Source organism: Cottoperca gobio, chromosome 2 (assembly GCF_900634415.1).
Source record: "Cottoperca gobio chromosome 2, fCotGob3.1, whole genome shotgun sequence".
In the NCBI taxonomy this organism is placed as follows: domain Eukaryota; kingdom Metazoa; phylum Chordata; class Actinopteri; order Perciformes; family Bovichtidae; genus Cottoperca; species Cottoperca gobio.
In genome coordinates this window covers 681,472-695,630 of record NC_041356.1, presented here as the reverse complement: position 1 = coordinate 695,630, position 14,159 = coordinate 681,472, and the positions used below count along the sequence as shown (strand labels likewise).

Genomic DNA, 14,159 nt, shown 5'->3' with positions numbered 1-14,159 from the left:
AGGTTTTCTATAGTAAAGTTAGGAACGAACACGTCCACATTAATGAACATGGCCTTAAAGCACCACACCACACAGAAATCCGACTACAGAATGTTCGGAGAGACGCCTGGTGTGTTAACTACAACTGGCACAGCTAGCTTAGAGCGTGCTGCATCGTGCCAGCTGATCAGCACGATGATGCAGTTATTAACATGTATTCTTCACTAACTAATCACTGAACCAGATCCATTTTCGTTTGTTGGTCTGGATGAATCTTTTCACCCAACTATTTAAAGGTTTTATATTTAGCATTAATATAGCAGCAAACAACTATTTACTATGTAAAGATAAAGTGTACTAATGTCTACCATAGCAAAGAATGAAGTCTGTGTGTGTACCACACTGGTATTTTTAAAGAACTTCATCATGTCATGCCACATCATGTCACATATCATGCCACATCACGCCACATCATTCCACGCCCCATCATTCCACATCATGCCTTGCCACGCCACGCTGTAATAATTAATTACCACCCCCACTGTGCTAACACAATAGTCTTGTTGAAATAAGTAGGAGAGCTGAACACGTCGTTCTCCTGCTGCTTGAGCTGTCTTTCAGTGAACACACGGCTTTTGTCAGAAAAGCCTTTTCCACTTTATTTACTAATTTGCTCTAATCTGAAATCCTTGGTGTGGAACCTACCACAAAAGCATTTTAAATCATTGACAACGTCCAGCTCGTTAGTAAATGAGTTAAATTGTCCTCTGGGTTTTTTTTATCCTGTAATAGTCTGTAAACCCTGCCAGGCTTTCTGTGTCCTTCTTCTTGTGTGACTCTGTCTCATCCCTGAAGGCTGTCTGCCTCGCGTTCCTTTATTTTGGTTTTGATCTTACTTTGTACTGTTTCTTCTCAATTCCTACAGCTTTGAAAATATTTTTTTGTTCTTGATCAGTGCTTTAAGTTCGGTATATAGTACTCAGTTTGTTTTAGGAATAAACATATGGTCATTATGGAGATCGTACCTATTTACCTCTTCAACAGCTGGACATCATGGATCTAAAGGAACATACCTACTTATGTATTCACCCAGAAAATGCATATTTTAATCAAAATATATTTTTCTTAAACACTTTCATTTGGTTATATGTAGTCAATCACTATGATGCATGGGTAATTGTGTGCATTGTGTGGTAAGATGATGTTCTTCATACAAAGCACATCATCTTACCTTATGAACCTGCCATTTGGCAGAACTGGCTCTAAGGTTTAAATTCTAGCTATTTGCCAACTTTCTAACAAAGTTAATGAAATGGAATAACGCATTCTAGGAATTTTGTAATATATCATGAATAAAGATGATCAAACACAATGACAATTAAACGTCTTTTGTGAGTGACTTGGCTTGTTTCTTAACATGCAAAATAAAAAAACACAAACAGATTGCGTCAAATAACAATAATGAAAAGTTCAATAGACTGTGTGGAACCTCAATGAAATGTGAACCGGTGGTTGAAATGAAGACAGCAGAAATAAATCAGTGCTGCAGGGAGCCGTTTATTTATTGATGAAGGCTTTCTTCTCTAACCTACATCAAAGGCAGAGTGACACACTAGGTGTGTGTACCACAGAGGCTGACACAGTGAAAGACTGACTGGATGTGCATATGATAAATGTGTTTCACAGAGAGAGAACGAAACAAGGGCTGAATCTCCCGGAGGACGAAGATCCAGATCTAAACATCTGGAGTGTGACACTGACAGCTAGAACTTTACAGACCCCTCTTGTCAAGCACAGTTATTCTCAAAGAACATAGGAATAAGAAAGAAAGAAAATAATAATAATAATAATAATAATACAGATTTTCATAAAATTGACATTGGGCACAATACATGTGTTGCTTTGTTACAGATAGCAGCAAACTAAACACTCAAGAAGGACATACATACATACATACGGTACTTACATACATACATGCATACATACATACATACAGTACATGCATATAATACATGCATACATACAGTACATGTATATAATACATACATACAGTACATACATACATACAGTACATACATACATACATTCAAATCAAATGTATTTATATAGCTCAATATCACAAATTATAACACAGCACCGCCCATAGCCTGCCCGCGTAGCCTCCAGATACGACCAGCTCCGGAGGGCAATCCTGGACCGGCTGGGCAGCACCCCGGAGGGTCATCGCCGCCGGCTCCGGAGCCTGCCCTTTGAGGACGCTGGCCGACCCTTCGCCTTCGCCCAGCAGCTCCTCGACTCGGCCAGGCGCTGGCTCCAGCCGGGAGTCAATTCCGCCGAGGACATCGTCGAGCAGGTGGCCCTGGAGCAATTCATCGTCGGACTCCCACTCTCCTCGGCGAACTGGGTCCAGTGTCACCGTCCGGCCAGCCTCGAAGCCGCCGTCAGACCACCTCTCCCTGCCCCGGCGGAGCCTGGGGGCCGAAGTCCGGGCCATCTCTCCTCCGCAGCTCCGGCCCGTTCCAGCCCCGAGGAGGTTCCGCCTGCCACGGGGGCCGCTGGCCCCGGCACTACGCCATCCTCCGGTCCTTTATGTCACGCACTTTATGCGAGCTGTACGGTTTACGCGAGCTGTACGGTTTACTCGGCGTCCGCTCCATTAGGACTAGTGTGTACCACCCGCAGACAGACAGTCTGGTGGAGCGGTTTAACAAAACGCTGAAAAATATGGTTGGTAAGTTCGTTCACGAATAGGTCATTTAAATTATATCATAGTGAGAGTCTGTGATCTGTACATTGGTATTGGCCTGTATTGGTATGTATTAATAAGTAGTTGGATGAATTTGAATGAACTGACTGTAAAAGCAGCCAGGGGTCCATTATGGATAAAACAGAAACATAAAAGTGAAAATAGATACATGGTGCTTCCAGGTCTAGAATAAAGAGTTTAAAATTATAATATACTACCAAAGAAAAGTCAATGTCACAGTAGCTTTTCAAAATGTAATGAACAAAACAAAATATTTAATTAAACCTTTCGCAGGAGAAAAGAATAGCCATTCTAAAGTGGGAGACAAAAGGTAAACAGGGGCTTGTGAGGTCCTCAGGCACATTTATAAAGCTACTACTCCAAATTCACTTTCATCTACAAGTAAGGATGGTGGCTGAAACACAGAATACAGTTTGTGTGTGCACATCCAACATTGACTAATTGATTCAGACCCATAGCATTGAGCTGCAGCTATGGGGAGCAGATGCAGATACATTTAATCTATGAAAGGTTTGCTAGTGATGGGTCAGATACAGAGAATGCCTTAACGGAATACATTTCTTCAAATATTTCAAAGTTAAATTAATTTATAACATGATGGTCTAAAATATTTATAAACTGAATATTCCAAAGGCACTTTGATTTAAAGCTGTGTTGGCTGGTTATAATGGCACAGGTCACTTTATGAGTCCTAATCTTGAGATTTAGTGCATATTTACACATTTTATTTAAGTAAGACTTAAGACTTTTTGACATGGTTGACAAAGCGTGGATTCATAATTGAGTGTACAGTGACAGTCACGGGACAGCTGGTTGTTTTATTTTTTGTTCTTTTACTCCGAAGACTCTTGTCTGTCCCTGGTTGCCCTTAGCTTTTCTCTTGTTTCGTGGAAAAAAGACACAAACATAGTCACAAGTGTTACTCACACCATTAATTCACAAAATGCTAGTTGGTAATTGAACCAGAATATGAAATTCAAATGAGTAAAGCTGTTGTCAAAATATAAAATGGCAGTTTAGATGGTCCTCAGGAAAGGCACGGGGAAGAGAGAAACTTCAAAATGCACTCCAAAGAGAAGAAATCAATTAAGAAAGTAGCATTTAAGATGATTATAATATTAAATATTTGATGGATTATCATGACATTTGGTTTAGACATTCAGCCTTAGCCGTACTTTACTGTATTAACTTCTAATTAGCACATGTTTTACATGTTTACACGCTAAACTGTACACCTGCTACACCATCATTGAGTTTGTCTAACCTTTTTTCTTTGTCTTGGTTTTTCCAATGCAAGGTTTGGAGACAGAAATAGTCTGTGACACTCCAAATTATACAGAGCCCTCTTCAGTGTCCCCGTTCTGCTCCGCGAGCCAGAACTCGGATCATACTCTCCCCAACTTCGAAATCGATACTTACAGTCAGCTAGGAGAGAGAGAGGAGATACCTGAACACATGTAACACAACTTTCATACATACACGGGCCAGAGGGAGGGTCAATTAGAAAGGGACCATGTATCATAGTGATTTCTTATTTAAAGGTTTACAGTACGTGTTGGAATATACTATTTTCATCCCTCCATCATTAAAATGTTTCAATGTTATTTCGCCATTCTACACATTGAGTCAGTATAAAAGAATGCAACAAATATCATGAAGTCATAAATCATTGTAGACTCTAATCGAGGGGTTCCCAAACTTTCTGTGTCCAAGGTACACCAAAGACCAAGTCAAAATCTCAAGGCAGACCTGTATTCATATCTGGGCAAAATCCCCTCTATAACACATAGTGTCACTGTTATCACTCTGTGAACATTTATTTAGCTATTCTCCTTCACACTAGCAAAGAGCCTTTGATGTGTCACACTCTAATAGTTCCCACCATGCGCAAATGGCTAAAACGGGTTCACTTTGACAGATTTCTTTTTTTTGTATGATTGTTCTATTTATATTTAATCCAAAGTATATAAGACCTATTTTGTGAAATAAGTGTGTAGGACAAAGTACCGATAAAGTACAGTGTTTCCCTGCACTGGGACCCCCCACCCCTCCCCCCCTGAAATTGTATTAAATAAACTAAACACTTATGTCATTTATCTCATTTATGTGCACGTTTTAGTTGCTTTGCGTATTTACATTCTCTCCTCTCCTCTGTTCTGCTTCATGAACGGCGGAGCTCCACTTCCGAACCCACACACACACACGCGCGCACGAGCATACACACTTACAGCCAGCCAGCCAGCGGAGAAAAAGTAGAGAATGTAAAAAATCTGCCCCACGCACGGACCTCATCCAGCCCAGGCAGAACCCCGCAGAGCAGTAAACCTAGAGGAAACACTGAAGTAAATAAAAAAATCATTCATAACGTTGTGTACAGTTAAATGCAATAGGCCTCGTTGTTTCAAAATCCCACAGCAAACCAGGATTTGTGTTCTCATTTGGGAACCACTGCTCTAATCTATCTACCAGTCAAATCTACATGACAATGAAGAAAACATAATTTGACCTTTGACCTCTAAACATGCAATAGGGCAAATTTTGAATACCTCTGAAAATACCCTTATAACTAACTTCATATTTATCTGGCAGGTTGTCACTATTAAAGGTTACATCTGGTTCAGGGGCCACATATAAAACAATTTGATTTCAAGTGGGCCTGACAAGTAAAACCATTGCATAATCTCCAAATTGCACCTCCAAATTGTGTCTTTTCCTTTAGTGTAAAGAAGTACAAGTACATTTTGAAAACATTCACATCTAATGAACAATGAATTTACAAACAGATGATGGACAGCATGATCTCTCGGCTACGACAAAGTTGGTGATGATGAGTTGGATACTGGTGCCGAATATTATATTCCTTGAGGTGCTGTAGAGCCACACTGGATCCCCATTTACCTCTGTAAAGTACAGACTGCTCCATCTTTCTTTACACTGGCGACTCCTGCATGAACAATAGCCTATGCTTGACAGTGTTGTGTCAGTCTGCCTTATGTAAGCATGTGGGATCTATAATAGCGTATCTAGTACAGGTTCTGCTATTCATCTATTCAGTTATTAGGACAGCGTGATCCCCAGTGGACTATTGGAATAGCAACCCATTTTATTAAAAAAATGGAATTGATGACTTCTATCCAGTGTTCACACTTTGGAAAGTCTTCAAATTAATTCTCTACCAGGTTTATTAATTATATTATATTTTCTCAGCCAATGTTGTTGCACCAACATGTTGCACAGTAGCAATGGTTTATGGCTGTTGTTGCACAAGAAAGTAACAAGAGGCGTGTAGGCGCGTCAGAACCTCTCCAGATAATTTTTTTGGCAGATGGGCAAATCCAAGATGGCCGCTGGTACCATCTTGGAAAAATAACTTTTTTAACCAGAGCACCTAGAATCTTGTATGAACACACTTTTTGTGTAAGTTTACCAATAGATTGTAAACGTAACTTTTGAAGGGGAAGGTAATATGTGGTGTTTGGGGTTTTCACTTTTTTACAGTCAGTAAGGACGCAGACTAACAACGGTAAACCATGGCTAATTACGAATCCATGCTTACAGAACATGTATGGTTTAGTAATGGCAAACCAATTGTATCTTTGGTACTGCTGTACTTGAATCAAACTACCTCCAAAAGGATGTCTTGCAGTAAAATAATTCCTTCATTCAATCCATAAACACTTCAGATTACTATAAAGTTAGTTATAAGGGCATTTGCAGAGACATCCAGAATTTGTCCAATTGCAGCATTAGAGGTCAAAGGTCAAATTGTGTTGTCCTCAGTGTCATTAAAAAGTGACTGGTAAATAGATAATACAGTACTCTAAGCTTTACAATGATATATGACTTCCTGATATTCTGAGTAGGTTACTCTCGTTTATACCGACTCAATGTGTAAAAACAGCAAATAAACTGCAAACAATTGTAACAATAGAGGAATTTTAAAAGGAGCGATATTATATGGAAGACTTACTTGCATTGCTGTAATGCCATCATGCATTTTTCAGCACTAGGCACATAGAATTAAAAAAATAAATCACTCAGAAACGATAGGATGTACAACCTATTTTACTAAATTATAATTTTTGACGGTCTGGTCTTTTCATTGTCTTTTGATAATGCACTTTAAATTAATCTTGACTTGAGTACAAACCACTTTGCTTTAGGCCACCACTGATCCACTTTGTTCCATCTGATTTTGGAAAACATTTGTACTGTAGAAGTGATGTGAGACAAATAAGACTATTAACAGTGCAGGTCTCTGAGCCACAAAGTATGTCACAAACATGTGTTGGCTGTACCAATTGGAGTTGAACGGAGTTGACACAGTGTCAACACAACTTGTATCGCTTTAGGCTGCTGCAATGTAATGCATCAGATGTTACAGGTGCTTGTGAACTCACAGACTGGGGCGACATTCTGTCAATGTCAGTGGTTTGTCTGAGAGGCTTTGTCAAAACAATTAAAAGTTAACATTTGGTGTATTGATTGTAGTTGCAGATAACTTTACACAGAAATACACACCATTTACCTTTTCTAATTTCACCTTCATTGTATTCATCAAATCTCTAATTTTATAGTCCAATGGTGTATTACCATTGTGTGTGCGCGTGCGTGCGTGCGTGCGTGCGTGCATGCGTGCGTGCGTACGTGCGTACGTGCGTACGTGCGTGCGTGTGTTACCTCCAAAGTCTTTTTTCCAGTTGCAAGGTACTCTATATTTCATCGTCTTGTTCTGCTCATCACATGACCCCTCTCTAAATCCTGCTCCACAGTCCCCGTTGCTAGGGACACAGTTGCCATAGCGCCAGTCAGTGCATTCTGACTCCGGCTGGGAGGGTTCGAGGACAAAATTGAAGATTTGTTATTACTTGTTTCACACACATGTAGCAGAGTTTGTTTAGTATGTGATATCACTGGCCATAGTTGTCATAATTAGATATCCGTGTATCTGTGTTGAGTTCTTTGCTCAACGGCGCTCTCTCTTAGAGGTGGTAGATTAATGCTACGGGCAGTTTTGAAACGTTGCCAGTTAATGAGACGTGTGCGTGAGGTAAGATGCTGAGCGGATTGTTGTATATTAATGTCCGTATGTACTGACCAGTATATATCCTGTTCCTATTAAGGCAATAAACTACGGCATAGAAGATGACAAACAAGCCTCCGACTCAGCATTCTCCACACAACACAAAGTCAAGTGGGTCGCTTGAACCAGCCAGTCACAGAGAAGAGTGACTGAGCGCAGTTACACGTGCATAGTTTAAATGTTATTTCAACATCCACACATTCAATGACAGTGCTACTGGTGGCCAGCTTGACCTGCCAAGTTCAACCAGTACCTGTGTGAGCAATGCAATCTGTAAGCATCAAGGTGTACACTGCCATGCACCTGAGCACCCAGGGGTGAATATGAAAGTATGAGTCATTATATATTTATTTTTGTTACCACACGTGTGACTCCTATTGGCTGGTGGTGTAATAGTATAAAGCAACGTATGTGTCAACTTCCACTGTGCCAGTGTCACGTAAGTACATTAAGATGTCACAACTCTGAAATAATTGCAAGAGACAAAAAAAATTACTTTTTTCTTTATGATACATCCTGTGATTTACAGTTTACGTTTGTTGAATGGATCAGGTACAACTAAAATACTACGATTCCAACTGGAACTTACATGTAGGTACAGTGGAGGAGAACAAGATGTGTATGAATGAATCTACTTATAACAAGTAAAACACAGCCATAAATCTTTTATCCATGTCGTTCATAACTGGACTTTTAACTGTATTAACTTTGTTTGTAGGGTGCAGCACAACAAAGTAGAAAATAACAACAATAAACACAATTAGAAAAATTGAAAGAAAACATTCAATTATACTTAGTGGAAGCACAAATATCAAGGAAAAATTACCAAATTAACGTAATCTACCTGTCTACCCGTAAATCAACAAAATCACACAGGTAAAGTACTCCACTCCTTTTTTCACTTATAGTTATACTCTGTAGGTTTATTAAAAATAAAATCACCATTAACCCATAAGTAAAACTAATTATTTTCCGTTCACTTGTTTTATTTGATGGTCTTGCTGCTCTGGCCTGAGTGCCTTAAAGATTCAATGTTTAGTTCCGAGCCCCCTGCTCCAAGGAAATACAGGTCAGCAATTGAATTTATAGTCTGGTCCTTGAAGAGTAAAATTAGGTGCTACCTGGAAGAAAATGGTATAAAGCTAGTTTTGGTGTCAAACAAAGCAGAATTCTGAGTAGAACAACATATCCAAAATCTGCAAAAATCCCCTTTGGGGAATTTCTTTTATATGTATTTGAATATTTTTTCTTTTTCGGCATTAATACTGTGGGGCATAAACATTTTTCATCAATATAAGCGTACTTTTAATGAAAGACGTTCTGTCTCTGAGCGGATCTAAATTACTTTGCTACTCATTTAAAATAATCATTGAATACTCATTAAACGTAATGTGGGTATCGCTAGTTTTCGTCAACAAAACTACAATGGGCTGCCTGTGTTTTAGGTACAAAGGCCTGGTTACAAGTGCATATAAGCGTCATCCACGTTCAGCAAGTTCCAGCACAATTTATGTAGAATTTCCCGAAAATTTCTACCATAATTATCATTGAATACTACAACACACGGTAAGTCAGTAACAATACCCGCTCATTGTATTAATGAAGCTGATTTTGAAATGAGAGCTCATTTACTAATATTGATGTTGACAGTCTCGACTCGAAACTGGGTGAATAGGTGATAACTTATAATTCTTCCCTCTAACTTCCACTGTCTGTAGGTCATACATCAGTGAAGGTCACCTTTAAGAAAATATGTCCGACTTTCAGGAAGACTCCTGTGTTATCTGTAAGCAAGGCTTTGAAGAAGAACAATCAGTAACCGTATCAAAAAAGGGCATATTGAGCCTTTTCAGCTACAGTGAAAAACGTGGGCTATCAGATCTAAACAGCTATTTTGCTGAACGTATTAGCACGACACCTATTGGCAAAGTGTTGGTACATACAAAGTGCCGTCGAGACTTTACAGACCCGAAGAGTCTGTAAAGTCTGTGAAGAGTCTGTAAACGGTGCGGAAAAGGTGCAAGCTATGCATGTTCTTGATGGCGGGGCCCTTATTCTTAGAGTGAAATGGCAGAAGAAGGTGACGTACAAAGACATAACGATACAATATGCCAACTATGTGCGTGCAAGGTATGGCAACTGTTGCATCGTGTTTGATGGCTACGTACAAGGTCCGTCAATCAAAGATCACGAGCACCAGCGAAGAGTTGGAAAAACATGTGCAGATATTCAGCTTAGTGAATCTACAAAGGCTCACGATGACCAGCAAACCATTCTCTCGAATGAAAAGAACAAAAGTCAGTTCATCGCGTTGCTGAGTCGATGCTTGGAAGCTGATGGTCAGATCGTGCACAACAGTACTGGAGATGCTGACACAATGATAGTGGAATGTGCCCATCAATTTTCAAGACAGGGAAGGGAAGTAAGTGTAGTAGCAGATGACACAGATGTACTTGTCCTCTTGATGTACCACTGGAACCAGAATATGGCTGATATATACTTCCATTCAGAGGCAAAGAAATCAAAGAATGGTTTGAAGGTGTTGAAAATTCAAGACCTTGTTAACAAAGCTGGCAAAGTAGTTACATCCCATCTCCTGTTCATCCATGCATGGAGTGGTTGCGACACCACCTCTGCAACATATGGGCATGGCAAAACCAGTCTTTTGAAGAAGATAAAACAATCAGAAGAATTGCAGCAGATATCCTTCTTGATGACCAATCCTGAGCCGACAGTGGAACAGATTAACAAAGCTGGTATCCGGTTATATGTTATCTTATATTGAGGCAGAGCAGATGATTCTTTGAACAGTCTAAGGTACGCTAAATACATGGAGATGGTGTTGACAAGCAAAACCCCAATTGATCCACAGAAGCTTCCACCTACAGAAAGAGCAGCATATTTTCAGTTTGCGGGTCCATTTGCAAGTCATACTTTGGTTGAAGCTCACAAGCAATGACCTGGATCCGATGCAATGGGGTTGGAAACTTGCTGATACTAACATACTAACACTAACATATTTTTGCGGATTTTGGATATGTTGTTCTATGGCACATTTGGCTTATGTGGTGTAAAAATCATTTTTATACTTTTTTTTCCCGGGTCAAAAGGCCCAAAGACCAGACTATCAATCAAAAAAAAAAAACTCTAAAACAGACACGGACCATGGATGTATTATTGACAATCTCTGGAGGAACAAGTGGTATTACAGACTGGACGCAGCACAGCTAGCTGTTAGCATGCTAACTTCAGTAGATATCTCTGCAACACAACACACAGACATCTTAGACATAAGCGTCAACACTGTTACCTCATCACACTCTGCTGATAATGTTGGTTTATATATTTTTATAAAAAAAAATGAAATTCTGCAAAATCTTACACATTACAAACATATTGAAAACATCAAAAATCACGTGGTCTTGCCCCTAAGATTATGAAATTCCAGTCCTGGTACCCACTGATGTAGTTTTGGGGTAGGAACTCGTGTAAGATGAGTGAAAGTGTAAGCAGTTAGAAATCCTCGCTCAGTGACTTGCATCATTATCCCACAAACTCCGTTCCGCCTGATGAATGTGCATCTTGTAGCAGCTGGCGCTAGCATTATTGCTATTACTGTCAGCTGCTTTTGACAGTGGCCTCATTCACATTTAGTTGGCAAAAGTTAAGTCGTAACAGTGTTGGGATACTGAATCTTGAAAAAAAAAGGCACAATCTTTAGAGGGGGGACAGCAGGCACGACGGGGAGAAAGCAAGAGATAGTATTACCTTTCTTGTTTTTCCCTCCAGCTACACTTTTGACAGTGATGAGAGTGAATAACAGCAGCAGCAGCGCAGCCCTCATTCTGTGGGAAAATCAACATTAAAAGGTTCACCATTAAGTGTTGACCCTGACCCCTGGGTGAAATCATTATCTGCTCCTCTCACCACAACATCACAGCTCATAACAATCCGACAGGGGACTTCTGAACACCGGCTGTCTCTATACAAGAGAACAACACATACATTATTTTATAAATCCAACTTTTTAAAATCCTAAATGTGAAATGAAAGTATCACTACTTGTTATGGTTGTGTCTATATATAGCAGGCTTGCATTGTCTAGGTAGTGGGTAGTTTAGGAGACAACAATGTGTATATATTTTCAACAAGAATATTTATTTTTAAATTATAACCTCTAACAATTTCAGATGATCAATGCAGCCGTCGATCTTCTTTATGGTTTGGCAGCCTAGAGTAGGACATGTAGTTCTGTGGTGTTAGCTGCATGCTAGTGACATGTTCAAGGTATTGATGATTTTTCATTTCTAAAACTCAAAAGCTGTCAAACACACCTATGCTACCATGATGTTTTCTTCATTTAAGGGGGTCTTTCTGCTTTTTAATATTTGGAGTGGACAGTTACAGTCCTTGTCACATATAACTCCCTGTCTTGGCCTGGGGACAGTGTAAACTGCAATAGATTTACCCAATACATCTACCCAATACATCTACCCAATATATCTACCTTATATATATATACCCAATACATCTACCCAATATATCTACCAATATATTTACCCATTATATCTACCAATACATCTACCCAATATACATTATCTACCCAATACATCTACCCAATATATCTACCTTATATATATATACCCAATACATCTACCCAATATATCTACCAATATATTTACCCATTATATCTACCAATACATCTACCCAATATACATTATCTACCCAATACATCTACCCAATACATCTACCAATATATCTACCGAATACATCTACCCAATATATCTACCCAATATATGTATCTACCCAATACATCTACTCAATATATCTACTCAATATATCTACCCAATATACAGTATCTACCCAATATATCTACCCAATACATCTACCCAATACATCTACCCAATATATCTACCCAATACACGTATCTACCCAAGACATCAACATCTACCCAATACATCTACCCAATATATCTACTCAATATATCTACCCAATATACAGTATCTACCCAATATATCTACCCAATACATCTACCCAATACATCTACCCAATATATCTACCCAATACACGTATCTACCCAAGACATCAACATCTACCCAATACATCTACCCAATATATCTACCCAATACTGTATATCTACCAATATATCTACCCAATACATCTACCCAATATATCTACCCAATACTGTATATCTACCAATATATCTACCCAATACATCTACCCCTACAGAGCAGACATTCCATGCATTCCAAACCACTCTGCTTAGGTACACATTTATTCCCTGCATACAATACAGCACAAGACATTAGCCATAGGCACAGTGATCATGAAAGCCAACAACAAACAGACCTATTGCTACACAATGTAGTTCACTCCTGTAGGGTTCATTATTGTAAGGTTTTGTGTCGCTGCATACCATACTTCTAGATATGATTCTTAATTTAGGCACAAGATAAAAAGACCAGCAGAAGATGTGTTTTTTGACGTTTTTTCTATCCACGAAACTCTTTTATCTCAAAGCTTGCCAACAGACATCATTAACTATCACAAGCTTTGCCTCACTAGCCAGCAGGATCCAACATCTACTCACTCACCCCGAGGCCTTGGTGTTAGGGGATCGGATCACACTGCACGGAAAACCAAAACTATTAATATGAGTGAGAACTTATTACACTTTAATAAGATATACTATTGACCAATACAATAAAAGTCCACTGACTTGTGTTTGGAGGAGCTTCCACCTTCTACGACCAATGAAATATGATCATTCTGAACAGCACATGTGATGTCAGCGTCCTTATGAAAAGCTCCGACAAGAATAATTTAATACACAGTGCAAGCAAAGTCGGTGGAGCATGATGGATTGCATGTTTCACACACCAACCAGGCTGCAATTATGCACTGCTCCTCTAATAACCTGTTCAGGGACTGGAGTTAAAAAAGCACCGCAGCAGCATCCCATGAGGACAACATTCCAATCTTTCCCAGGATCAACCCGAGCAGCAGCAGGTTGGAATGAAAATATATTCACGGCAATAAATTCCTTGGTCAAACCGAGCCTCATTTATGTATAATCTTTTTTTGAATGATGAGAGGTATGATGAGACAAATGAGATAGAGGGTTTACTCCTGAGTTTGTGTATTTTGCTTTATTTTTCAAACTGCATTATTAAGACATTTTTGAAATAGTAATGATTAGTCTCAACTCCCCCCAACCCCTACCTTCTTGTTTCACGACATGACACAACTCAATCCTATTAAGGCTCAGATGGAAGGTTAGAAGCCATCACTGTTGTGTGAATGACCAACAATGAGTCTTGTTCCAAGGTT

At 39.3% G+C, this 14,159-nt stretch overlaps 1 protein-coding gene across 1 annotated transcript; it reads right to left on the bottom strand.

Annotated features, from left to right (window-relative positions):
* Positions 1-4,005: 4,005 nt before the first annotated feature.
* On the bottom strand, positions 4,006-13,802 carry LOC115021850 (midkine-B-like). Its single transcript, XM_029452572.1, is given in 5 exon segments — positions 4,006-4,067; positions 4,070-4,171; positions 7,427-7,585; positions 11,589-11,668; positions 13,708-13,802. Coding segments are annotated over 5 exon segments (498 nt in total).
* Positions 13,803-14,159: the final 357 nt, after the last annotated feature.